Source organism: Sebastes fasciatus, chromosome 18 (genome assembly GCF_043250625.1).
Source record: "Sebastes fasciatus isolate fSebFas1 chromosome 18, fSebFas1.pri, whole genome shotgun sequence".
NCBI lineage: Eukaryota > Metazoa > Chordata > Actinopteri > Perciformes > Sebastidae > Sebastes > Sebastes fasciatus.
In genome coordinates, this window is record NC_133812.1 from 24,341,920 (window position 1) to 24,369,064 (window position 27,145).

Consider the following 27,145-nt stretch of genomic DNA (forward strand, 5'->3'; position numbering starts at 1 on the left):
ATTATATATATATTTTTTTTTTTAATTTTCCATTTAAAAAAACAAAAAAAAAGACAATTTTAACTTTAATTTTTAATTTGTATTATTTTTTTATTTTAATTTTAATTATTATTTTTTTATTATTTTAATTTAAATTTTTAATTTTTTTAATTTTTAATTTTTTTAATTTAATTTTAATTTCTGTTTTTACTTTTTATTTATTTATTTATTTATTTTCAATTTAATTTTTTTTGTTGTTGTTTTTAATTTTTTATCTTAATTTAAATCTTAACTTACATTTTTTAATTTTAATTTTAATTTTAATTTATCAGATATCATGGCTCTTCTTGTACTTCCAAGCAGCAGCCCTCATGTGCGCTTTTGCCAATTCTTCCAATCTGGATAAAAGGAGTGACATGATTGGTTGGCCATTCTCCATTCATTATTAATTTCTTTTTATTTTTTTTAATATATTTTTCTTCAATTTTTTTTTATTTAAATTTTTGTGTAATTTAAATTTGCCAATTCTTCCAATCTGGATAAAAGGAGTGACATGATTGGTTGGCCATTTTCCATTCATTATTAATCTTCTTTTTTTTTTTTTTCTTTAATTTTTTTTTTCTTTAAATTTTTGTTTAATTCAAAAAAAAAAAAAAAATTCTTATATTTTTAATTTTTTTTTTTTTTTTATTTACATTTTTTTTTTATTATTTTATTTAAATTTTCCATTTTTGAAAAAAAAAGACAATTTTAACTTTATTTTTAAATTTTTATTATTTTTAAAAAAAAATTTAAATTTTTTATTATATTTTAAATTTTAAATTTTAATCTTAATTTAAATCTTAATTTACAGTTTTTAATTTTAATTTTAATTTATCAGAGATCATGGCTCTGCTTGTACTGCCAAGCAGCAGCCCTCATATGCGCTTTTGCCAATTCTTCCAATCTGGATAAAAGGAGTGACATGATTGGTTGGCCATTTTCCATTCATTGTTATTTTATTTTTTTTATTTATTTTTAATTTTTATTAATTGTTTTAATTTTTAATTTTATATATCGTAGTAGTACTATATATATATGAGTCTGGGGATGCTGACAAAGTAAGTGTTAAATCACCGTTATATAATTTTTTTTTTACAATTCCTAAGTAAAAAAAAAGTGACCAAATAAGCAGATATAAGAATTATAAATAAGATCTCAAGAGAAAACATCTCAGATGATGATGATGATGATGATGATGATGATGAAATAACGGGATTTCGGGGTGCTAAAATCAAACGCACCCTTCCGTAAAGTCGCGCTGCATTCCGGGAAATGAAGTCCAGACGCAGTAGCAGTAGTAGGAGCAGGAGGAGGAAGAGCAGTCTGAAACAGACTCAGTAACGTTTACTGATGTATATACTTAGCTCTCTAGTCGGGTAACATTCCTCCACCACTCCTCTGGATGTTGCGTGTTAGACTGAATGGCCTGTAAAGAGAGCAGGACTACAGACTTTCTCTCCTCTCGGACGGACATAAAGCAGAGAAACGATGGCCGTCGGTGAGTTTAACCAGCTAATACGAGCTAGCATGATGTCCGCTGTTAGATGTTGTTCACCTCCTGTCTGTCTGTCTTCCTCCAGAACATGTGAGCGTGTACTTCAAGCTGTACTGCCTGACTGTGATGACTCTGGTGGCGGCTACATACACAGTAGCTCTGCGGTACACCAGGACCATCACTACAGGAGAGCTGTACTTCTCCACCACTGCAGTCTGCATCACTGAGGTCATCAAACTCATACTGAGTCTGGGGATGCTCTCTAAGTAAGTCTTAAATCACTGTTACATACATTACCAAGTAAAAAAGTGACCAAATAAGTAGATACAAGAATTGTTTATTTATGAATTTTTTTTTGCACAATTTAAAACTATACAACAAAACAAATAAAATATACAGTGCAGGAAAAGGCAAAAAACCCCACTGGGCTTATCTGAAGCCTCCACCTAGAGACAAGATTAATATAAAGAAATAATATGACTACATAATAGTGATAACAACACAATTAGGACAAGATATATATATATAATAACAACAATAACAATACAGTAATTGTAGAATTATTCTTCTATTATAGAAGAATTATAAATAAGATCTCAAGAGAGACCATCTCAGCATAGAGGGAGGTAAACAGGGAAGGATGATGTGAAACACAGCAGCCCATGTGTATTTTGTAGGGCTGTCTATCCATTAAAACATTTAATCGCAAATTAATCACACATTTTGTATCTATCTATGTACCTTAAAGGGGGATTTGTCAAGTATTTAATACTCTTATCAACATGGGAGTGGGCAAATGTATGTATATATTTATTATTGGAAATCAATTAACAACACAAAACAATGACAAATATTGTCCAGAAACCCTCACAGGTACTGCATTTAGCATAAAAATATGCTCAAATCATAACATGGCAAACTGCAGCCCAACAGGCAACAACAGCTGTCAGTGTGTCAGTGTGCTGACTTGACTATGACTTGCCCCAAACTGCATGTGATTATCATAAAGTGGGCATGTCTGTAAAGGGGAGACTCGTGGGTACCCATAGAACCCATTTACATTCACATATCTGGAGGTCAGAGGTCAAGGGACCCCTTTGAAAATGGCCATGCCAGTTTTTGGAGCGTTACTTAACCTCCTTTGTGACAAGCTGGTATGACATGGTTGGTAACAATGGATAGGTTTTTCCAGTTTCATATGATACCAGTATCTTCACTTTAGCTTTAAAACTGAGCCTGCAACAATCTAAAATTCGCAAGTTGCGTTAATGCGTTAAAGAAATTAGTGGCATTAAAACTAATTTGTGTAAACGCATTATTATTTTTAATAATGTATTATTATAGTGAATTAATTAATAATAATTATAATATTGTCAATATATTAATATTAATTATAATAATAAATAATTCATTATTTTTTTAATTATTAATTATAGTTTAATGCACGTGAAAAAAAAATAATAATATAAGAATAAAATTCTAATCAAAAGCCAGGCTCAAGAGGTAAGTTTTAAATAGCCTATATGTTTTAAGATTACAGTTTCAGCTACTCTCAGATGTTCAGGAACTTACAGCAGCATCACTAGATGTATTGGTCATGAACCATGACAAAAATGTGGGTCAGACAGCCGGAGCTGCCTTCCTGGTTTGACAAGCATGTCAGACATGCACTCCTCTGTGCTTAAACACATGATGTCGATTAGAGAAGGAAACTCATGAACTATGATTCAACAACTTCCACAGGTGGAATTAATGTTTATTTAAGTGAATCATCTATTTACAATCTTCTTCATCAGTCTGTTTTTTCTGTGTCTCCTCTCCCAGAGAAACGGGAAGCCCCACCAGACTGAAGAATGCTTTAGTGGAACATGTATTTTGCAGCCCGAAAGAGCTGCTGAAGCTGAGCGTGCCCTCGGTAGTGTACGCAGTTCAGAATAACATGGCCTTTCTTGCCTTGAGCAACCTCGATGCAGCCATTTATCAGGTATGAAGTGAATAATATAGTCACAGTGTGTGGAGCGATTGTGTCTGTGCTGCACCCACTAACTTTATAATGTGGATTCTAAAAAGATACAGCAGAATATATACAGAGAATAATATGTATACACCAAACTGCTATTATTAGGTGTTCAATATTTAAAAAAACAGAAGTGAAACTCTTAACAAAGTTGCTAAATTCTCAACAAAACTATACAAACTTACCAAGTAGTTTGTCTACAGTACAGAAATCTCTCCTGACATTGCACAGAACTGGATGCAGGCTTATTGTTGAAGTGGTAGAGGTGAAGGAGAGCAGGTTGCTGTCAGCTGCTCCACAGTTTTGACCAGCTGTTTCTCATCACCCACACATCATGCACACACTCTGAGGGGAGGAGAGAGAGATCGGACGCATCAAAACAAATACGAACCAGGGTTATGACCGCACACTGTCTTTGCCAAATGATGTCATGCTGATAGCTGCACAAATACAGAATATAAAACCACAACATGCATAATTATAAAGATTAAAAACATGCTTATGTCGACGTCATTTTCTGACATGGGTGAAGTAAAATATGTGACAGAGTTTAAGTGCTTCTGTCTTTGAGACCTGGGTGGAAACATATTGGACAAAGTGTGGCTTAGTTGGCAGAACAGTTGCGAGTACGACAGTCTATGCACCGATCTGATACCATAATTAACCAAGAAAATAATTAACTCGTTTAACTTGAAATCAATTCTTCTTCCTTGTTAATGTTTTCAAAGGGTTTAACCTGAGCCAGGCCATGCAACAAAGATCATATCACATCCATACATGGTCAGTAGTAAACAGCTGTTAAATATTAATAATAACTATATCTTTTTATCACGCTGGTATCGGATCGGTGCTCGGTTTCAGTCGATACCACAAGTTTAAGTATCGGAATCGGTATCGGGAAGGAAAAAATGGTATTGAAACATCTCTAGTTGGCAGTTAGTCAAATACAATGCAGCCATTTTCATTATTAACTAATCTGTTGATTATTTCTTTTATTAATCGCTTACTCGTTTAGTCCACGAAATGTCCAAATAATGTCTATTATATGTACCCAGAGCCAAAACTTAAGATATTCCAATTAAAACAGAGAAATGCAGAAAATCCTGACATTCGTAAAGCAGCTGGAGTCGGTGAATGTTTGGCTTTTTTGATTGATAAATGACTCCCAACAATTCAAAGATCAGTTAGCAGAATTGCTGTTGATTATTGTTACTGTTATTCGACTCATGGTTTCAGCATTAATAGACATGCTGGGGCACAAAAGCAGAAGCTCGCAGCCCACTTTGCTCTTTATTTTAGGGTAGAAAATGCAACAATATAAACACACATTTACGGAAACTAAATTTCCAATATAGAAATATTGATCCCCCTCAATGTCAAATGGGGAAAGTTGTGTGTAAACAGTGGCTACTCTCAGCAGTTCCCATAATATCTACAGTATGTGTGGAGCTGGATAGGAATGCTCTGTCCACGTTCCCTCTATTTAAATAGGTTTAAAAAAAAAAAAATCAATAGTTTTAGACCTGACTTGTGTTTTCCTGTGTAGGTGACATATCAGCTGAAGATCCCGTGCACGGCCTTGTGTACCGTCCTCATGCTGAACCGCTCTCTCAGCCGGCTGCAGTGGTTCTCCGTCTTCATGCTCTGCGGGGGCGTAACACTCGTCCAGTGGAGGCCTGCGGAGGCCACTAAAGTGCAGGTGGGAAGAGACATAAGATGAAATATAAACATTATAATCATCCTGATGACTCACTGAATTATAATCTATGTAATGTGACTCATGGATCTGGCTTTTTATTACCTGTATCTCCTCAAGCTGCAGTCTGTCTGGTGGCTCACGTCTCATTTCTTCTTCTTTTTTACAGATTGAGCAGAATCCTTTTGTCGGGTTCTGCGCCATCGCTATTGCTGTCCTTTGTTCTGGATTTGCAGGTAAAATCGGCAAAGGATTGTGTGGAAAATCACTTGTGGTGGTTCGTCCAATATTGATTTAGTGACCGCACACAATGCAAATACTTGAGTAGCTAAACAAACACTGTGCGTTCACCAGCCAAGTAAACACATGATGTGCGCGCTCAAACATGAAACCGACACCAGCTGATTGTCTTTTCTCGTCACATCTTGTTTTTAACGTCATTTGAGATACCCATCACGAGTATTTACTTTTCACTGATAGTTTTGCGTCTACTTTCTGATTAAGGTGTGTACTTTGAGAAGGTATTGAAGAGCTCCGACACGTCTCTGTGGGTGAGAAACATCCAGATGTACCTGTCCGGCATCCTGGTCACCCTGATCGGTGTTTTCGTGACCGATGGCGAGAAGATCCTGGAGAAAGGTTTCTTCTTCGGTTACACACCCTGGGTGTACTTTGTAGTATGTAAGTACGACTAAACCTGAGGATGTTCTCCTGTTTATTTCACAGTATTTTAGCTGACGCTGCTCTTTGTGCTTCCAGTCTTGGCGAGCGTGGGCGGTCTGTACACGTCAGTGGTGGTGAAGTACACGGACAACATCATGAAGGGATTCTCTGCTGCCGCCGCCATCGTCATCTCAACCGTGGCGTCTGTCCTCTTGTTTGGACTACAGATAAGTGAGTTAGTTGCTCTAAACCACATTGTTGGAGTGTTTCTTGCTCTTCAGGCGAGGCGTGGCGATGTGTCTTATGATTGTCAAGTCTATTTTAGTTATATAGCCCAATATCACAAATTTGCCTCAAGCAAACAACCCCCTCTATCCTTAGCTTGTGGCTCGGGACTTGTATGTTTACACACTTTTAATTAAAGAAGCCTTTGTTTTAGATTGAAGTCACAAGCCGCATAACATTCAGCATAGTAGTAGTGTATCCGAATCATACAATGTGCTCATGCTGGCCACTACGCTAAGACACCGCAATCTGTCAAAGCATATTCAGAAATGTGGCTGCGGATTATTTTATACAAAATCTTTATAAATCAATTTTCTTTTACAGTGTAAAGCCCTTATAGTGATCAACCGCTTATTAGAGCTGCACAATTAATAATATATTTATCACAGTCACGATTTCACGATCTTCCCACAACTAAATGAACATGATCGGCTGTGATACTGACGTTTAAAATGCGTGCTTCGCTCATAGAAAACTCTGCAGATCAAGAAGTTTGAGCTTCACTTTTGGGGAGCTCTCATGCTGCTGCGTGCGCACCCTACAGCTTTAACGTAATGCCCCCAAAGAGAAACTTTGCCGATCCTCAATCGGCTCTACAAATGTCAAATTAGATGGTAATTTGCATGAGAAGTGATTTTTTTTAATTATCAGAATGTCTCATTTAGCTTTTCTTTCCGTGTTGTGCAGCGATCTCGTTTGCCTCTGGAGCCCTCCTGGTGTGCGTCTCCATCTACCTTTACGGACTTCCAAAGCTAGACACGATAAAGCTGAGCCGGCTGGACGCAGACAAGGAAGCCAAACAGAAACTGATCACTGTGTGAGCCGCCGACCCGCAGCAGAGGAGTCTCTCTGGCTGGTGGACCAGGTCTGTGTTGGGTGTGGGGGGTAGGGTGTGGGGTGACCTTTTCTATGGGACCTAACAGAGCCAAATGAACACTTGGTTGAGCTGTCTGTGTGTTCAATTCATCACATAGACGACAGCTTTTGATCCACGTTCATGTAGATTCAAGCAATCTTTCAGATGATATAAAGAAAAAAAACATTCGACCTAAAACTGACCTTTATAGCTGCTTTTAAAGTTTGTAAATGATCCGAAGCAATCAGTTAAGTCATCTTCAGCCAAGCTGGAGCGATAATCAGCAACAGGACTTTGTTGCTCTTATTTTGAAGCCTCCATATATCTGTTCTAGGGGGCGTATAAATATCACAACTCTTTATCATGTAGTTGTTGTTTTTTTCAATCATTAATTAGTCTGTTTTACACTGTGCATTGTTAAGTGTCCATATCACACATTGTTGATTCTGAATGTGCCCAACTCACGGGAAAACATACTTGAAAGAAGGATGACGACCGACTGCATGTGTGGTTACGTGTTCATAATATCATCTCTCCGGTGTCTTGAATCTTTTTGTATCACGTCTGTGTTGCATTCTGTTTTCATTAAAACTGAATGGGAATACAGTAAAAAGCGATGGCTTCTATTTCTGCTCAGCTTGTACGCAATCAATCCTATTTCAATTCATCGTTTAACTCCTCCCTCGAACAGCGATTGTCCAATAGCAACCGTAACTACGTACAGCAGGCCTGTCGAGCTTTGGATTCCTCCACACGATTGTCATTTAAAATATCTGGAGGGTAAGGAATGGATTAAACAGTGTTCATCTGCTCTAGTGTTAAGTTACTTTATTTAAAGGTGCTAAATGCGAGATAGGGAGCATTTCTATTGCCTTTCAATGGCTCTCAATATGGCAACACAGCTCCCGGTGCTAACTGCACTAACAGTGTAAACAACGGCAACAGTGCTGACAGAGCTAACAGTGTTTACCTGAGGGGGAACCAGAGGGCGGGCGCTACGCTTCCACGATGATGCCGTCTGTCGGGATGGCGTTATCAGCTGTAACCGTCGTATGAGAGCAGTGCAGAGCGGCGGCCGTCAGCTAGCCTGCGGGGCACGCTCACATGCACTAAAAGTATGCACGGCCTGCTGATGCCAACAAAGCACGAAGAAGGTCTGATTACAACACACACAGAGGGAGAGTGACTTCATTCTCTGCTCAGGTAGACATTACTCCTCTATATCTTTTACATAGTTGTTTGATGCTGTATATTAATGCTCTGGATATCAAATTTAGCACCTTTTAATGTCTTCTACGTGGATCATCAACTGCCAAGGATGCTGATTTTCTGCCTTGGACATGCAGCTTTAGTCTTTTACCACGTTGTCTTGTACACTCACAGTTGCCAGTTTATTAGGTACACGTAGTCAAAACTAATGTTAACACAACCTGCAGTAAATCCTACCTTCACGAAGGTTATAATGTTCTGTTGAAGCTGGTTTAAAGAGGTTTTGATTCAACTTTATGGTGACTTTGGAGGCTGCAGTTTGTGGTGCTGTTGAAATTGTTTTCAATTATTTTGTCCACTGTCTTGGTCCCATTAAGAACAAATCGGATCCTCCTTAAGTGAACCAGTCGTACCAGTCTAACCGTGAAAACTTGTGCATCAGCAGTGAGTATAACAAAAGTCATTCAACCTTTTGTTTGACATGTTTCCGGCTGTCAACATGACCACACAGTGACTCACTGAGGAGTATCTTATCTGTGTGAGTGGAAAATACCTGAGACAAAAGTAGCAGAAGGAAATGCTTCTGTGAGTTCAATTAAAGAAGATGATTTTGAAAATGTAAGGCTTTTTATTTACAGTACAACTTAAGCACTATGGTATCTACAGCAGTTAGAAATGATAAACTTTGGTGAGTTTCACATTTTATCAACCGGTGTGATGCCCAGGATCTTCATCCCGTTGGCCAGGACTGCACAGGCTCCGCTGAACAGCCGTAATCTTGCCTGTTGACATTTATCAAATGAGATTTTCTTTTTTTAAATATAGGTTTCATTTTTACAATTAACATCATTTTTATTTGTTGTAAAGTTCATGAAAATGAATCACTGATGTTAGTTTGGTATCTGCGTTCAGGCTTTTTCTCATTAATGTATTAAGAGGCTGATTGTTCTGTACCATGATGCCGACGTTGGGCTGAATGATTTATATATTTGAATCCGGATCTGAATGAGTGTCATTTTCAAATTGCAATACTAGCAACTGTAATAACATTATCAGCATATACTGTAAAAACATAACCTGTGACCATCTGTAAATGTTTACAGCAAATTTACTAAGCTGCAGTTTATTAACATACAAAACTACAAAATTAAACTCTTGACTGTTGTCGGGTTAATGTGTTCTCTGCTTGTACATGTGTGAACTATCTGTGTAGACTCGGCCAAAGATGTCTCCCACGAGGAAGAAGCACCGTTCTGTATCTATTTGATGTGACTTTGTAAATTGACTTTTCTCCAACTGGCTGGTTTGAACCCCTCAACAACAAGCACCTGCATCATTATTTCAGATTATTTTTATATTATTAATATTATTATTATATTATTGTTATTATATTCTTCTCTTATTATAATATTAATATTATATTATTAATTTTTTTTTCATTTTAGGAAAACTCAGTTTAAAGAACACCACCATATCGTAAAATTAGAGTAATTAAAGTTTTGTTTTGGTGACGTGAGGTTAGCATGGGTTACCATGGTTACACGTCTCCAACCGGCTCTTACACCTCTTCCTAACATGCAGTGACCGAGCGAATTCTGGCAAATGTAGCGCAAAAAAATGTCCAGATATACTACGAGTGACGTCACTTTCTACTACATAGAAAGAGTGTGATATTGATTAACTGTCAGTTACTGTCAGTGTCGATTTTGACCAATGAGGTTGGAGGTGCACAAAACAAGCGACGCATCGCTCAGCCTGTTCGCTGCAGCACGGAGCAGGTTATGACATCTTCATTAGGAAAAACAATCTGATGTTTGTTCGTTCACATCGCGTCCAGTTAGGAAAAGGTGTCAGGAAGTGACGACGTAAATTACCGCTCAGTGCGTCCGAAAAGATAAAAAACTACTGTTTATTCACTCAAAAGTATGTTGAACGATAGTCAACATAATGAGTATGTGGTACGTAGTATGTAATTTTGAAGCTATGTAACGTTTGAAAGAAGAAATAACAACCCTTTTCTTAGAAACAAAAAGTCACATTCATAAGCAAGAAAATGTATAATTTATTGTTTTACTCAGAGACGTTGGCAATACAACATAACTTGGTCTGGTATGACCGTTAGTTTATGGTGGCTAATGTTAGCAAACTTTAGATTGATAATTGTTGATGACTCGCCGTTAAAATGAGGATTTCCTGATTGTATAATGGTGCATTTAAAAAGGAAAAAACTAATAGATATGTACTGAAGTGATTCTCTTCCTACCTGTGCAACATCTTGAGGGCTTCCTTTCACCGGCAGCTGTCTGTGAGCTGATGCGATCAGGTGGCTGGAGGAGATTGAAGAGGAAGAAGAACATTAATACACCAGAGTAAACAGTTAAATCACCTTTGCAGTTACACAGACTGTAATGAGTCAGTTAAACGTTGAGCAATAAAGTTCCCAGCAACCCTTCAAGACTAACATCCTGTTCTTACCACAGTTTCAATAGAAAGTTGACGAGGTGTTTTGGCTGCAGGTCCTGGGCCGACTGGTACAACACCTCATCATATCTACAAAGAGCACATCAGAGTAAGTTATTAGATAAACATTGACAGACTGTGACGACTTGTCTGTTTGACGATATGCAGAAGAATTAACGGATATAAAGTGGTTTGCTTACCGAAGGAGGTGCTGCAGGATGGTGATGCTCGTCGGCTCCAGTAGGAGGGACGGATCAAATACAGATGCCTCGACTCCTTCGTTCCTCCGGATTAAACTGCAGCAAAAACAATAATAATTAAAGCCGCAAGCGGCATTTCGCGGGTTCAAGCTTTCGCCCGCTCAAAGCGCCCCCTAGTGGCCGATTTAAATGAAACTTCCAGCGGATGTTTCAGCTACTCTTGTGAACATATGCTGCAAGCTTGGAGATGATGGGCCAAAGGCTTGTGAAGTTATGTCTACTGATGTGCTGAGCCCTGCCCTCTTAAAGTTCATTGGTCAACAGATTCATAACGCAATGAGGTATCAACACGCTTTATGCAACTTTAGATGACATTAGTCCAATAATGATCCAGAGAAAATTTGGTAGCAATCGGAACCCTGATAAAGGTGTGAATGAACAACTTTAAAAGTCAGATCTCGTTTTTTTTCTGGGTATATTTGGAGAGTATTTGTACTACAACTATTTGTTGCAACCCTATTATAATGGAATTACACTAAAAAGAGTCACATAAGTAAATCACCAGAATGACCGATAAATACTGACCTGCGGAGTCGAGCGTGTGTGTACTGGAGGAAAACTCCCGTGTCTCCCTGAGCCTGCAGCATCCGGTCCCAGTCAAACGTGTAGTCCGACTGCAGGGGTCCTCGGAAGTCCTGAAACAAAGTCGACCGAAAACTAGAATCTCTCTCATCACGTTGAGCAGACAAATCAGGGAATGAGACAGTTGAATATTTGACTGAATACTAATACGAGTGTTCAGGTAAGATCAACTCACCTGGACTATTAGTGCACTGATTCCCACTTTCTCTGCGGTGTCCTCTGGGTCGTCCATTTCCTTTGTTGCTGTGGAAAGAGCGTATACAGGTTCATTACTCCCACATTGGACCGTTTTCTTAGTATTTTAAAGAGATTGAGATGGGTAGTATTGATGACAACAGCTTGTTTTGCATTCACACTAGGGCTGACAATCTATTCAAATATTTAATCGTGACTAATCGCATGATTGTTGGATATTTTTGACCTGTTCAAAATGTAGCTTAAAGGGAGACTTGTCAAGTATTTAACACTCTTATCAACATGGAAGTGGGTAAATATGCTGCTTTATACGAACTTTTTGACTGGCTCATGTTGTGGAGCATCCTGGCCCGAGCTTCGTCCAGCACGTCCTCCAGAAACACCACCTCACCGCTCCGGGTCTTCATGCCCCGCACCAGGCCGAAGGGCACATGCTCACACCTGCAACCAGTGATGAATACGCATCTATATCTTTGACTCAAGTAACAGCCGTACCACTCTATAAAAAAATAGTGTTACAAATAAAAGCCTGAAGTACTATCAGCAAAACTGCTTCAAGTATCAAAAGTAAAAGGTAGTCATTATGCAGAACGGCTCTTTTCAACATATTGTTAAATGGTATTGTTTATTATTACTGATGCATTGACGTTTAGCAGCAATTTCATGTCGAAGTCGGTGGAGGTGTTTTGATATACATCAATTTATCATATTTTATAACTTTATTATACATTTGGAAAGAAAATATTCATCTTTACAGCAACTATAGCTGTCAGGTAAAAGTATTGGAGTAAAAAGTATAATATTTCCCTTTGAAATGAAATGGAGTAGAGGTATAAAGTAGCATTAAATGTATACAAAACATATCTAAAAAGTATATAAAATACCCAAGTAAAGTACCAACACTTCACATGAAACAAAAGGCATCTACGAAGACTAATGTTTGTATTAAAACAGCCGTCTGTCGTGGGTGCTGATTATGTAATTTTTTGCTAAATCCAGCTTGCAATGTTTTTAAACTTGCTTACAGTTATAAAGACTGAAAATATTACTGTCAGAAAGGCCAGTTATTAATAATCTTTGAACTCAACTAATTAACAACTACTGTTAGCTAACATCACCTAACAGCTTCTATTAACCCGATCTACACTCACCAGCCACTTTATTAGGCACACCTGTTCAATTGCTTGTTAACACAAATAGCTAATCAGCCAATCACATGGCAGCAACTCAATGCATTTAGGCATCTAGACGTGGTGAAGACGACTTGCTGAAGTTCAAACCGAGCATCAGAATGGGGAAGAAAGGGGATTTAAGTGACTTTGAACGTGGCATGGTTGTTGGTTCCAGACGGACTGGTCTGAGTATTTCAAAAACTGCTGATCTACTGGGATTTTCACGCACAACCATCTCTAGGGTTTACAGAGAATGGTCCGAACAAGAGAAAATATCCAGTGAGCGGCAGTTGTGTGGACGAAAATGCCTTGTTGATGTCAGAGGTCAGAGGAGAATGGGCAGAGTGGTTGGAGATGATAGAAAGGCAACAGTAACTCAAATAACCACTCGTTACAACCAAGGTATGGAGAATACCATCTCTGAACGCACAACACGTCCAACCTTGAAGCAGATGTGCTACAGCAGCAGAAGAACACCCGGTACTAGCTCCGGCCACTTTATTAGGTACAAGGTGTACCTAATAAAGTGGCCGGTGAGTGTATGTTACTGTGTGTGTGGTTGTGTTCGGGTGTTTTATTACCTGTCGGCCCACGAGTGTCCCATAGCGAGCAGGATGTGGAACAACTGTTGGAAGTGATTCGCTTGACTTTTATCCGTCTTAAAAAGAAGAACAAATACACATATGTTGCAGCAAACTGTTAAATATGCAGCAATAAAGCGTAGAGTGTAAAAGGAAACGAGAGGAATTCAAGAGTAGTAGTAGTGGAACAAACATATGATCTAAACTCGGATTAACTTCGAATCAAACTCAAATCATCACAGACATTCAAATCAATGATTTTCACAAATATCTACAAATCAATTTTGCATTTCTGTGCTTGGCTTGTTTTGCATAATTTTCTAAATCCCAAGGTGACATCTTCGTATGTTGTTTTTTTACAACCAACAGTTCAAACCCCAAAGATATTCAGTTTACTATCACATACAAGAAAGAGAAGCAGTAAATCCTCACAATTTAGATCCTGAAACTTGGGAATGTTTATGATTTTTTGCCTGAAAAATGACTTAAATAATAAATAAATAAATCTTAATAGTTGTCAATTGACTAATAGACTGTTTCAGCTCTATGAATGAGTTCAGGGAAACTATAATGAATCATTAATAATAATACATAATTGAAAATAATTGAAGCCATCATTATATTTCATTATGTACTATGTTATTAAATGTGCTATGTCCTCGTCTTTTACTGCTGTAGCTCATGTTGGAGACAAAAGTGCCTCATGTAGTCTGTGCTGTGAAGTTACACCGTGTTCCATCAGGTCTTTAAAGGACGGCAATGTAACAATTTAAAAAGTGAACAGAGAGAGAGAGTGCACTACTTTCCTTACCACGTAAATCATCTCATCAAAATGGTATTTTTCTTTTCGGTCAATAGCTGCAGCAACATCTCTGAAATGCAGAAAATGAAAAATAAGCCATTATTGCCACTGTAAAGATACATTGTGTAGGATTTGGCAGCATTCAATGGTGAGGTATCTGCCAATACATCCCCCAAAATGCTACACTCTGTTCCTTTAAAAAGTAATTTTTTAATGCATTCTTCATCTGATAACTCAGCTTTGGTTAAATATTTTCCAGTAGATATTAAGTGACCATTTCTTTGAGCACTGACCTGGTGATGTAGAGCGTCGTGCCGTCACTGCGGAGCACCGTAGAGACGCTGCTCATGTCTCCAGCAGGGGAGACATCCACTACACCGGTTCCCTTCCTGTAAACACAACAAGTCCATGTTAGCTGTGAGGCTGGCTGTCATTACTTTAATAATACTGAAAGAGCATTCATTCAATTATTGTAACATGTAAACAATTATATATTAATGACTGAAATGTGTCTCCAGCTTGTCTTTTAAGAGATGCTAATAATATTAATTAAGTAGTATTTTAATATAACGTAGAGGAAAACATTTTGACAAAAGGAAGTGAAGACTTTTTTTCAAACTCTGTTCTTCAAATATTTCTCCATTCTTTAGAAATGTAAAAATATATCGACCGATACATTTTTGATAAGAAGTTCTTGAATTAGTTTTTTTAGAGAAATGCGATTGTGCTTATACTGTATATATCTAGCATATTCATATCTACCCCTTAATGTTTATTAATTATATCTATATTACCACTGTACATATGTACCTCTGCACTGCATTTCTTTGTCTCAGTACCTGTAGTCTGTACAATGACAATGAAGTTGAATTTCATCTACAGATACAGTATGTGCTGAGCAGTTACAGTGTAAAAACTTGTCACTGCTCTCTGGTGGACAAACTGTGTAATGAAGACGCTGTTTCTAAACTACCTCAAACATGTCTTTGGTATTTCTGTGCTGCAACACATCCTCCATCAAGAACAACAGAAATCTTGTATTACCTACAATCCTTTCAAAATGAATACATAAATAATAAATACATAAATGCCCTGCCAATACTTTCAACATCCTACTCATACAAAATCAATCAGCCAGCTAAACATTATCATTACTCCTTAAGTTCATATCGTCCAATTATTTGATCAGTTAGTGGCCGCCCAGTTAGGGCTGCCCCCTCTTAGTCCTTTTTGTTCATGCTGAATGACTAATTTCCAGGAAACCTATGAGCACATCTCTGGTAAACACAAGATTTAAAGTGGTGCTTTTGTGTGATTCTTTGTGGAGACACTCAGTTTTACAGATCTGTCGATTAAATCTACTGATCGATTAGTCGACAAAATCATATGAGTGTTAGCTGACTAATAATTTCTCTAGTGGAGGAGGACAGCTGTACACCCAGTAAATAAACCGACTGAGAGCAGGAAGCTGACCTACGTGTTTACTTAGACTGTCATGACAGTTACTGATTAAAGGACGACACATAGTGCCACATACTCAGAGGTTTTCAACAGGCCTCGGCTCTGCAGCTGCTGCACCACCTCCTGGGCCTGATCCTGGTGGAAGGACTCTCCGGAGTAAATATCAAAGTGGACGCCTAACCGCTGGAAAGATTTAAAATGAAATGTGAAATATTTTATTAGTTTATATTTCAGAGTTTTAAGTTTTTTTTGGAACCATGGTGTCAGTTTGGTCATGCATGTTATTCAGTCCGTACCTTGTAAACGCGTTGATACTCGTCCACTGTGATCTCTCTGAACTGTTGCCATAACGACACAGCCTCGCTGCCATGCTGCTCCAGCTGTCTAAAGAAGTCTCTGGCAGCCTGCTTCACGTCCTCGTTGTGCTCTGCTTCCTTATTAACTTGGACATAAACCTGCAAGACAAAAACAACAAATACTGACAAAAAAACAGTATGGTAATGTTGAAGAAAAGCCTTTTTAACTGCATTTAGACCATGTGGTTCACAATTAACACTTTTTTATGAAACACACACTTCCAGTCCCTGTATATCCATTCAGTATTCATTCCTTTGCATTACTTGTATTCACACTTAAAGAACACTTGACTTGTATATAGACATTTTTAATTCAGTGTCAAATTCCTTGTATGTATGTACTTGGCGAGTAAAAACTGATTCTGATTCTGATTATTTAACTTTCCTAACAGGTCTCTGTGATGAAAGTCAGTGTGTCTTTATCCAAACATGCAGACTCACCTCAAACAGATGCTGTAAGGGATTCTGTTTCAGTTTCTCCTGACTTCCAAACTGACGAAACCCAGCTCCCAGCAAACCTGAAACCCAAGAAGGAAAACTGTTTCCGTCAATAAAGTTCACTCAAAGAGAATAATTTATGAGACCAGAGGACACCTGTTGAATATTTTGCACATTATTTACTCACCAAACTGCATTCCCCAGTCTCCCAGGTAGTTCATTCGAATGACGTTGTTTCCAAGAGACTGCTTTAAGTTCGCAATGAAGTTACCTGGAGACGGAAATTATATATTTTAGTCCAGTTCGCTCGATCAATTTTAAATGTAAGTTTACAGTATAGCCCGACAGATACTTGATTTTTGAGGCCAATACTTTTATTACTTATTTGAGGGTTTAAAAAAGCAGATAATGATATATCGGACGATATGAAATAAAGATTTTTTTTCCAGAGCATTTTTTTTATAAATTACGAATGTAAAGAGCACAACATTTTACAGTTGAAAAATAAACTTCCCTACTCTCTGGTGGACAAACCAGAACGGTGACACCATTTCAAAACAGCATTGCCATCATCATCATGTTATTATTGGCTGACTTGTAGAGCAAACACCGGATGATATCTAGTTCACACTCACACGCATATTAATCAACAGAACTATTCTGGCTTCAGTTACTGAATACATTTCATTTAAGCCAAAACTCACCAATAATTGTAGATCTTAAGTGTCCAGCGTGGAACTTTTTGGCAATATTTGGAGAGCTGCAAAATAAAAACACATTAATTCTGTCTGATGACATCAATAAGCGGAAGACATTAAAAGTAGATAATACACAAACACTCGACCAACATACCTAAACTCAACTAACGTTGTTGATCTCTTCAGATTATTGAAAAGTTCACTATTTAACCCAAATTTCTCGTCCTCCTCCTTTCCAAACGGCTCCAACATTTTCTAAAACAGAGGCAGTAGAACCGATTATAAATCACAGTAGAAGCAGTCGAGACGGTTGTTTTTCACCTCAGAGGAAAAGAAAACAGACAAACCTGGACAAGAAGCTGCCGATTCATTTTAAAGTTGATCATTCCATTTCCAGCAGATACGTCCTCCACCACGCTGTCCTGCTTCAACTGAAACACACAAAGCAGGTTTCAAAGAACATAAAAGTTCAGGCTTATATTAAACAGAATAGATAAAAATAAAGTAAGATGAATACTCAGTTAACTTTGTGATTTTGGTTCCAGGTGAAATGGCCAGGCACACTTTATATTACACGTTTCATACACACGGGAAAACTCAGTGTTCTTTACATAGAATATAATAACTAGGGCTGTCAAAGTCATCGTGATTTTAACGCAAATTCGTATATTATACTGGTATCATATGAAACTATAAAACCTAATGAATCCATTGGTACCATCCATGTCATACTAGCTTGTCCAGAAGGAGGCTAAATCACGCTCCAAACTTACACAAAATTTTGGCGAGGAAAAATTGGCATGGCCATTTTCAAATGGGTCCCTTGACCTCTGACCTCAAGATATGTGTAATATAAATAGATAAGAAAATATAAATTGCTTTGGACAAAAGCTGTCTGACGAATGAATGTTATGAAAGACTTAAAAGGTCTTATTGATAACATTTTTATTTAAATAGATATTTAAAAAAAAAAATACATCCACATTGTTTTTGGTTCCGAATAAAAGTATGACTTTTCCTGAAAAAAGAAAATATTATGATTGTGAATTAATCATTTTAAAACTTTTGGCGGGTCCAAAATGAATGTTTTGTTTATCTCTGTGGAAGATATCTGACATTTGGTTCCAACAAGGCTTGGCAATGACTTGTTGTGAAGTAAATGCAATGGAACCTGTGAGGGAGAATGCGACATCTAGTGGCTGAATAAATGTTATCAATAGCACCTTTAATTAGTTGTTTCTTTGCCTTGGCACCAAAAACCATCAGCTCTTTTTATCCTCATCCACTGGAGTGTATGTGTATCATGAAAATGCAGCCTATTTATGAGCTTACAACAGTGTAGGTGTCGCCTTCATAACAGTGTAGGTGTAGCCTTCATAACAGTGTAGGTGTCGCCTTCATAACAGTGTAGGTGTAGCCTTCATAACAGTGTAGGTGTAGCCTTCATAACAGTGTATGTGTCGCCTTCATAACAGTGTAGGTGTAGCCTTCATAACAGTGTAGGTGTCGCCTTCATAACAGTGTAGGTGTAGCCTTCATAACAGTGTATGTGTCGCCTTCATAACAGTGTAGGTGTCGCCTTCATAACAGTGTAGGTGTAGCCTTCATAACAGTGTAGGTGTAGCCTTCATAACAGTGTAGGTGTAGCCTTCATAACAGTGTATGTGTCGCCTTCATAACAGTGTAGGTGTAGCCTTCATAACAGTGTATGTGTAGCCTTCATAACAGTGTAGGTGTAGCCTTCATAACAGTGTATGTGTCGCCTTCATAACAGTGTAGGTGTAGCCTTCATAACAGTGTATGTGTAGCCTTCATAACAGTGTAGGTGTAGCCTTCATAACAGTGTAGGTGTCGCCTTTAACTCGTGCTTCCTCCAAGATGAATCTTACCCGAGTGGCCAAGTCTTCTGTCTGCAGCTGAATGTCACCACTGGAGGGTAGAATCCCACTGACCCGTAGTGAGCTGATGGACAGCCTGAAGTCAGCAGTCTGCCTGGGAGAGCACAAGGTCAGATAGCTTTAACAAACAGACAGATATATATATATAGAGCTATCTGACTCAAACAGAGGAGTTCATGTTAAAACACACTGAACTGTTTCTTAAAGACTGGAACTGCTGACAGAGCTGGTATGAAGGCATCCTCAGACTGCTGCAGTGTGCGACCCAGCTGCACATAAAACACACACAGAGGTATAATATGTCAATAAACAGCATGATGTAAGCTTATAGAGCAGAATTAAGAGCATTAGCATACAGTGTTAACTTTCAAGTCTTCTACCTTTACTGCAATTGTTCTTCTGAAGAAACAAGCCATGTTTCTGAAACGTAAAAACACAAAATAATGATAATAAACTTGTAAAATCAGCAACAAATGCTGTATGCTCCATTCACATTGCCATAGCTACTGCACTTCCGCCTTAGCTACACCACTTCCTGTCAGCTCGTCCAATCACAGGCTTCGTTCGCTAACGACGTCACCGACTAGAATGGGTTCGTTCGTTTATATCGTCCGTTGCTCCCGACAGGAAGTATAACCGGTCACTAGGTCACTTTCAAACCTTCAATGTTTTTCTAGATTATATTTGTGATTAAATAAATTATTGTCAAAGTTAGGTAAATCAAAGTCAGGAAAAAAATCTCAAGTTATTATTTATGAGGGGTTTAACAACTCAATGTATGTATATTAGAGGACATGACTGTTATAAAAAAAAAAAATAATAATTATAATAAAATAAATAATAAATCAAGAAACAAATGAAAATGAAGACATTAAATGATATCAAATTTACCAGTCACTTTCAAACCTTAAATGTTTTTCTATAATATTAATATTTGTGATTAAATAAGTAATCGTCAAAGTTAGCTGAGTCAGTCAGGAAAAATATCTTAAGTTATTATTTATGAGGGGTTTAACAACTCAATATATGTATATGAGAGGACATGACGGTTATAACATAATAAAATAAATAATACAAATAAAATAAATAATTAAAAAAAGAAACAAATGAAAATGAAGACATTAAATGATCTAAAATTAAATTAAAAATTGAATCGTTCATTTTCTTAATTTTGAGCAGTTTGCTTGAAACTGCAATAACGACCGACCCTGGCCCCTTTTTTTGGAGTAACTCTACTCTTTTTTCAGTTTATTCATTCTCTAAAAGTCCACTTGTCTGTGTTACATTCTATTTCTCAAAATATAAAATTTCCCAAATACTGAAACACTTTTAGTCCGAGGCCTTTCTGAAAACCGTGACCCGAGCTTAAAAACAAGTTTATCATTACAATTCTACAGGAGAAATAGTCCCAGTGATAATTGACAGGAATGTCTGGAATTTATCCCAAATAATGGATTGTGGAAAGAGATTTTGTTGTTGGATCATTTAAGATAAATACAAACTAAATTCCACTTACCTTCATCGCATTGTGGTGGCAGCATGTAGTCTAAAGATTGTGTCAACTGTGGTGCCTCAAATAGTGGTCGTAAATATAAAACCATGACAGATCCAAAGATTTGTGTAAACACTTTATTTGTTTTGCTTTTCTTGAATCAAAGCCCCTTTATACCTACAGCAAATAAAATCATGAAATGTTGATACAATAAACAAAAAAGTCAAGCAAAAAATGTTTAAAAATACAGTGTATACAAATGTAATAGCAGTAACTGCCAGAACAGTTTAAAACAATGCTGAAAAGATGCCTGTTCCTGGAGTCCAGTCTGAAGGCGGTCTCGGTTTATCCACTCGTCAACGTTCAATCCCTTTTTTCAAAATGTACAATATAGAGAAGCTGCACAGCTAACATCCTCTCTGTGAAATAACTAAATTTGACATAAACAAAATCAAATCAAAGAAAGGCCAAGTGTGTGGTGGCGGTCAGCCTTTTACGAAGGCGTCAGAACAAAGCCAAATAAATATGGACACGGCAGTTGAGAGGCCACTGGGAGAGTCTCAGAGAGTCCTTGAACGAGGTTGGCAGCAGGAAGCCCTCCTAACTCTGGTAGACGCAGCCAACGTGGACGCCACAAACTGAGTCCACATAGAGGCGATATGGCACAGCTAGGAGAAAAGTCCAACTAGACCCACCGAGGCCCCGGAGTGGCTCGCAGCAAAGTGTATTTCTCAATATCAGACGCTGACACTCAGGAAACATCTATGGAGGACAAACAACAAAGACATTTGAGGACGTCATCTTGGGCTTTGGGAAACACTGATCAACATTTTTCACCATTTTCTGACATTTTATAGACCAAACAACTAATCGAGAAAATAATCAACGGGTTAATCGACAATGCAAATAATCATTAGTTGCAGCCCTACTTTAAACACTAAGTGAAATTAACCTAAAATAAGGTTTTCATTAACACTGACTTGACTCAGCAGCTTCACTTGAGCTGGACACGCACATCACATAAGCTGATTGTGGGGCATTATGACAATGACTGGATTTTGAAAGCGCTGCGTTCTTACAGCAGAAAATACGGTTTCATTAATACAGTCAAGTCTCCTCCCCTGCAGTATTACATCCCACCGTACCACACTATTACTTGTGAAGCTTAGTCACACCTTTACAGCAGTCCGCTGTGCAAAATGTAAATACTAAAACACGTGCAGTGACTCATGAGTCATGTGTAACAGCTGACGTAGACAAAACAACAGCAGGACCAAACTTTGCTCTCAGGAATCAATAAGCAAAAAACATGTTTAACAGATACTATGAAAATGTGGTTTTCTTCACATTTTACAATTGTGTCAAACTGTTCTGATGACTGAAAAGACAAAAGTTAAGTAGAGACCCATTAATGAGCTACAAGTGTAAAAAATAAAATAATAAATATACTCACAGCTGGCAGGCTGCTCTCCGAACCTTCGCATCAGTTGATCATGCGTGAACTTCACAAATGCATCATATTGCTCTGTTGGAAGAATAAACATTTATTGGCACCCAGTACAGATCATTCACTACAAATTGTTTTCTATACCTGTTAAAAAGAATCATACCTGCGAGTTTTGTCGTCAGGATCTCATCGTACTCCTCACGGATTTTGTCCTCTCGCTCTTTCAGCAGTCGTTCACAAATCATCCCGACCTGTCGGAGGGAAAATAAAGGCTGCTCTTTCCTGGTGGGAGACGCGGCACCTGAGGACGTACCTGTTTGGAGAATTAACATCATAAAATTAAAACAGGACAGGTGACATTAAACACTTTAACAGCACTGCAGCTTGGCCTGGCTCATTAAAATAGATATATATACACACAATAGACTGATACCACCCTGCTTTAATGACAAGCGGGTATATATGACAACATATTTATGATCCTCATCTATCTGCAAAGTACACTGCCAGTAGGAGCATCAGAGTGGGGTTGATTTAAAAAAAGCTAAAGGATAAGGGGGCTTTCCATCTCTATTATTATCCTCTCTGGGAGTTGGCTAAGGATATGGGATTTCCCATGGTTGTTGGCAATTAAAAAGGTAAAAAAACATCCTAACTTGTTGATGCCAAAGTGGATGGATGTGTCAGTCCCTGGTAATAGGTTTGCCAAATCATATTACCCTCCAAGAGATGATGGCTTACAAGAAGGCAATGTCAGAGTGAATAAAATGGTGACATTCAGTCGGAGTATCATGTGCTGTGATCAGCTTATAGTATCAATGTTGTCATCCTAACCAGGGACTCAACCACTCAGTTGATCAGTAAAATTATTGGTATATAGTAGTTGTATTAAGTTAATGGATTTGTGAAAATATCCTCACTAAGACGGTAGCTACCTGGTAGGGCAGATCCACTGTGTGCATTCTGCAGGTCCAGAGGACAGCCACTGGTTTCCTGCTGGAAAGCACTGTCCAGGTGTCGTCGCTTCTGCAGCCGCTTGTACTCTTGTTTGATGTTGTGTAGAATTTGCTCTGAAACAGAAAGAAAAGCATCCATTACATACGTGACATCTTCACATAGAGGGTGCTGCACCTTGTGTGGTGACAAAGCTGTTGCCTTGCTGACATTTAAAGAGACAGTGTTCTCCAAATTAGTGAGCAATAAATACTGCATCCATCTATCAATTACAGAGTTGCATCACTTGTTCCAGTTCCAGTTAGTCCTTGTTGCGGCTGGTGGCACATAGGGCAAGGACTAAGGATCTCCACTCATCTCTGTTGTTTGCTTTCTTCTCAATGCTGTTCCAGCTGTATCCTCTCGTCTTCATCTCTCCTTCGATGGTTCGCCTCCAGGTTATTTTGGGGCTCCCTCTTTTGCGTTTTCCCTCTGGTGTCCAACGCAATGCCACTTTTGTTATGTCATCAGATGGTTTCCTTAATACATGTCCAAGCCATCTTCTTCTTCTTATCAATATTGTTTCCATGTCCAAGCACCCTGTCCTTTTGTGAAGTTCATGGTTTGTGATCTTCCTAGGCCAGAATATCCTCATGATCTTTCTGAGGCGGGTATTGTGAAAGCTGTATTCACACACTTTGCTTCCACAAAATCTACATCTAATACTTAACATTAATTCATAAAAGGAAGGAAGGCCCAGCAGAGACTGTATGCTCTGAGGCGCTTAAGGACTTTTAGACTGAAACCACAAATCTTCAGGGACTTCTACCGGGGCACCATAGAGAGCATTCTGACAGGCTGCTTCACCACCTGGTACGGCAACTGCACCAACGTGGACCGTAAGGCGCTGGGAAGGGTGGTGCGCTCGGCCCAACACATCACCGGGTGCGAGCTGCCCAGCCTGCAGGAGCTGTACACCCAGCGGTGCCTCAGGAAGTCCCTGAGGGTCATTAAGGACAACTTCCCCCCCCCCCACAACAGCCTGTTCTCCCTCCTGCCTCTGGTACAAGATACAGGACCCCCAGGACTCTCAACCCAGGCCATAAGACTTTTAAATAGATAATTCATACGACACCTTCTCACACAAAAATATATTTAATACTGTATATGTTCTTAATATGCCTGTATATGTTCTTAATGTATGTTCTTAATATGCCTGTATATGTTCTTAATGTGCCTGTATATGTTATTAATATGCCTGTATATGTTCTTAATGTATATGTTCTTAATATGCCTGTATATGTTCTTAATATGCCTGTATATGTTCTTAATGTATATGTTCTTAATATGCCTGTATATGTTCTTAATGTATATGTTCTTAATATGCCTGTATATGTTCTTAATGTATATGTTCTTAATATGCCTGTATATGTTCTTCATGTATATGTTATTAATATGCCTGTATATGTTATTAATATGCCTGTATATGTTATTAATATGCCTGTATATGTTCTTAATATGCCTGTATATGTTCTTAATGTATGTTCTTAATATGCCTGTATATGTTCTTAATGTATATGTTCTTAATATGCCTGTATATGTTCTTAATATGCCTGTATATGTTCTTAATGTATATGTTCTTAATATGCCTGTATATGTTCTTAATGTATATGTTCTTAATATGCCTGTATATGTTCTTAATGTATATGTTCTTAATATGCCTGTATATGTTATTAATGTGCCTGTATGTTATTAATATGCCTGTATATGTTCTTAATGTATATGTTATTAATGTGCCTGTATATGTTCTTAATGTATATGTTCTTAATATGCCTGTATATGTTATTAATGTGCCTGTATATGTTATTAATATGCCTGTATATGTTCTTAATGTATGTTCTTAATATGCCTGTATATGTTCTTAATGTGCCTGTATATGTTATTAATATGCCTGTATATGTTCTTAATGTATATGTTCTTAATATGCCTGTATATGTTCTTAATGTATATGTTCTTAATATGCCTGTATATGTTATTAATGTGCCTGTATATGTTATTAATATGCCTGTATATGTTCTTAATGTATATGTTATTAATGTGCCTGTATATGTTCTTAATGTATATGTTCTTAATGTATATGTTCTTAATATGCCCTTGTACAAAGTATTTCCTTTTATAATTGTAATGTAATTGTAATGTAAATGTAATATAACTTATTTTAATGGAGCTTCCCAGCAAAAAGTATTTCACACCTTTGTACCTGTATAACCGGCGTGACAATAAACATCTTGAATCTTGATTCTTGAATCTAAAAACTGCTATAAATTGTATGCCGAATTTACAACTAGGCACTAATGATTCACATCACATGATTTTCTTTAATATGTGTTTACTGAAAAGCAGTTTTAACAACAATACTCCCTTTAATTTGACATATTACAGATGGAGTTCTGTTTCAGCCACACCACAGACACCGGTACACACAGGGGGAGGAAATGCTAATGCTGGGATGTTAACGGTGTCCAGATAACAATGAGTAATGGTTTTAACTGAACGGACTACATTGGCATATATAAAGTTGAATATAAAGTCCTAGTTACCTGTGGTGAGTCTGGACGACACCTCTCCAAACGGCGACGGCTCCATACGCAGATACTTCTGAGGTGAAGAGGAGACCGGAGACATTATCGGGGCGCACCTCCTCCGTTTAGGTGAAGCCTGGCTCATTAGTGGATCAAAATCCATAGTCCTCTTCAGAGTTGCTCCACAAGCCATCACGCTGTAATATGTGTAAAAAAAAAATAAAACAATAAAGCTTAAAACCCCTTTTTAAGTGGAAGGAAGTCGCTGATCTGACCTGGGCCCTAATGTTAGCTCGGTCAAACACAGCAGACAAATACGCTCTAATCTCGTCTCTCGTTGCCTTTTGATGATAAATATCATATAGATTACGTTACCGAGTATCTCTTCAAGTAATCTGGATGATATAATGTAGAGTAAATGCGCTATAAAATCGGATGATTGTAGATTTTGTTGCTACACTGGATCCGAGTTTTCACCCTCTCAACGGCTCTCGGACTAGTTTACCTTTTCTTCCGTTCGATGTGATGAGGTCTGCGCATGCGCGAAGAATCATTCCGAACAGTCTCATTGCTGGTAGTTGTAGTTTTTGCTCCCAATCGAGCCCGTTGTTTTTTTTTATTTAAAGACTACATTTCCCGAAGAGCTTGAAACTATGCTTTTTTTCAAATTTGTTTTGTTTGCTGACAGTCTGAAGTTTCAGTTTCACTTAAAATGTTTGAATAAAACAGTAAAAACAAAAGAAAAAAAAGAGCATTTTAAACGTATAAAAAGACTTAGACTAATATAATATGTACAGTTAGTTTTTTAGACATGAATCTATCACACTATGTCTATATTGACTATTATTATAGATTATAATTTACAGTCTTTAATGCACATTTTTAGATTGTAATTTATAGTCTTTAATATACATTTTTGCATATTTTTAGATTATAATTTACAGTCTTTAATGCACATTTTTGCACATTTTTAGATTATAATTTGTAGTCTTTAATGCACATTTTTAGATTATAATTTATAGTCTTTAATGCATATTTTTGCACATTTTTAGATTATAATTTACAGTCTTTAATGGACATTTTTAGATTATAATTTACAGTCTTTAATGCATATTTTTAGATTATAATTTACAGTCTTTAATGCACATTTTAGATGATAATTTACAGTCTTTAATGCACATTTCTTTGTAATATAAATACTACATTTCCCGAAGAGCTTGAAACTGCTTTTTTTCAAATTTATTTTGTTTGCTGACAGTCTAAGTTGACAGTTTGCATAAAACATAAAAAAATAGCATTTTAAACATATAAAATGACTTAGTCTAATATAAAACGTTCAGTTATTTTTTTATAGACATAAATCTATCACACTATGAGCATTTAAATATAGAAGAATTTACCTAATATGAGGATTTGAGGAAACAATATCTCAACTCAGCCTTTTTATTCATGTAAAATTGCACTAAAGTTAATTGAAAACCCAGGCCAGCTTGACTAAAATGCAGCTATAAAGAAGAATTAATACAATGTTTAGGTATTTAATGTT

The 27,145-nt window shown here is 37.4% G+C and overlaps 3 protein-coding genes across 4 annotated transcripts; 1 reads left to right on the forward strand and 2 right to left on the reverse strand.

Moving 5' to 3' along the window:
* Positions 1–1,307: 1,307 nt before the first annotated feature.
* Positions 1,308–9,406, forward strand: slc35a1 (solute carrier family 35 member A1). Its single transcript, XM_074615778.1, has 8 exons — positions 1,308–1,519; positions 1,602–1,782; positions 3,341–3,500; positions 5,080–5,232; positions 5,399–5,465; positions 5,734–5,910; positions 5,989–6,123; positions 6,865–9,406. The coding sequence occupies exons 1-8, from the start codon at positions 1,510–1,512 to the stop codon at positions 6,996–6,998; spliced, it is 1,017 nt and encodes a 338-aa protein (XP_074471879.1). The 5' UTR covers positions 1,308–1,509; the 3' UTR covers positions 6,999–9,406.
* rars2 (arginyl-tRNA synthetase 2, mitochondrial) lies at positions 8,846–19,689 on the reverse strand. Its single transcript, XM_074615777.1, has 20 exons — positions 19,526–19,689; positions 19,341–19,414; positions 19,137–19,239; positions 17,595–17,678; positions 17,402–17,502; positions 17,254–17,309; positions 16,737–16,820; positions 16,553–16,629; positions 16,052–16,210; positions 15,832–15,938; positions 14,588–14,683; positions 14,304–14,364; positions 13,493–13,569; positions 12,056–12,180; positions 11,720–11,787; positions 11,488–11,597; positions 10,903–10,998; positions 10,718–10,792; positions 10,506–10,569; positions 8,846–9,024 (listed from the first exon to the last, which is right to left on the reverse strand). The coding sequence occupies exons 1-20, from the start codon at positions 19,559–19,561 to the stop codon at positions 8,938–8,940; spliced, it is 1,740 nt and encodes a 579-aa protein (XP_074471878.1). The 5' UTR covers positions 19,562–19,689; the 3' UTR covers positions 8,846–8,937.
* A 1,071-nt stretch (positions 19,690–20,760) lies between these two features.
* akirin2 (akirin 2) lies at positions 20,761–26,208 on the reverse strand. Of its 2 annotated transcripts, none has more exons than XM_074615575.1 (6): positions 26,105–26,208; positions 25,618–25,796; positions 23,020–23,154; positions 22,248–22,397; positions 22,091–22,162; positions 20,761–21,399 (listed from the first exon to the last, which is right to left on the reverse strand). In XM_074615575.1, the coding sequence occupies exons 1-6, from the start codon at positions 26,137–26,139 to the stop codon at positions 21,389–21,391; spliced, it is 582 nt and encodes a 193-aa protein (XP_074471676.1). In that variant the 5' UTR covers positions 26,140–26,208; the 3' UTR covers positions 20,761–21,388. The 2 variants fall into 2 exon arrangements, with proteins under 2 accessions (XP_074471676.1, XP_074471678.1); XM_074615577.1 differs by having other exon boundaries at positions 25,975–26,111.
* Positions 26,209–27,145: the final 937 nt, after the last annotated feature.

Bases quoted from the DNA above. Each gene is read 5' to 3' on its own strand.
- slc35a1 (XM_074615778.1), top strand. The intron at 5,233-5,398 runs GTGGGAAGAGAC...TCTTTTTTACAG, and splicing joins CGGAGGCCACTAAAGTGCAG to ATTGAGCAGAATCCTTTTGT. The intron at 5,911-5,988 runs GTAAGTACGACT...TTGTGCTTCCAG, and splicing joins CTGGGTGTACTTTGTAGTAT to TCTTGGCGAGCGTGGGCGGT.
- akirin2 (XM_074615575.1), bottom strand. From the start codon at position 26,139: ATGCGCAGACCTCATCACATCGAACGGAAGAAAAG. The intron at 25,797-26,104 runs GTAAACTAGTCC...CACATATTACAG, and splicing joins CACATCGAACGGAAGAAAAG to CGTGATGGCTTGTGGAGCAA. The intron at 23,155-25,617 runs GTAACTAGGACT...TTTCTGTTTCAG, and splicing joins GTCGTCCAGACTCACCACAG to AGCAAATTCTACACAACATC.
- rars2 (XM_074615777.1), bottom strand. From the start codon at position 19,561: ATGGCTTGTTTCTTCAGAAGAACAATTGCAGTAAAG. The intron at 15,939-16,051 runs GTACGGACTGAA...AAATCTTTCCAG, and splicing joins AGTATCAACGCGTTTACAAG to CGGTTAGGCGTCCACTTTGA. The intron at 10,570-10,717 runs GTAAGAACAGGA...AATCTCCTCCAG, and splicing joins AACTTTCTATTGAAACTGTG to CCACCTGATCGCATCAGCTC.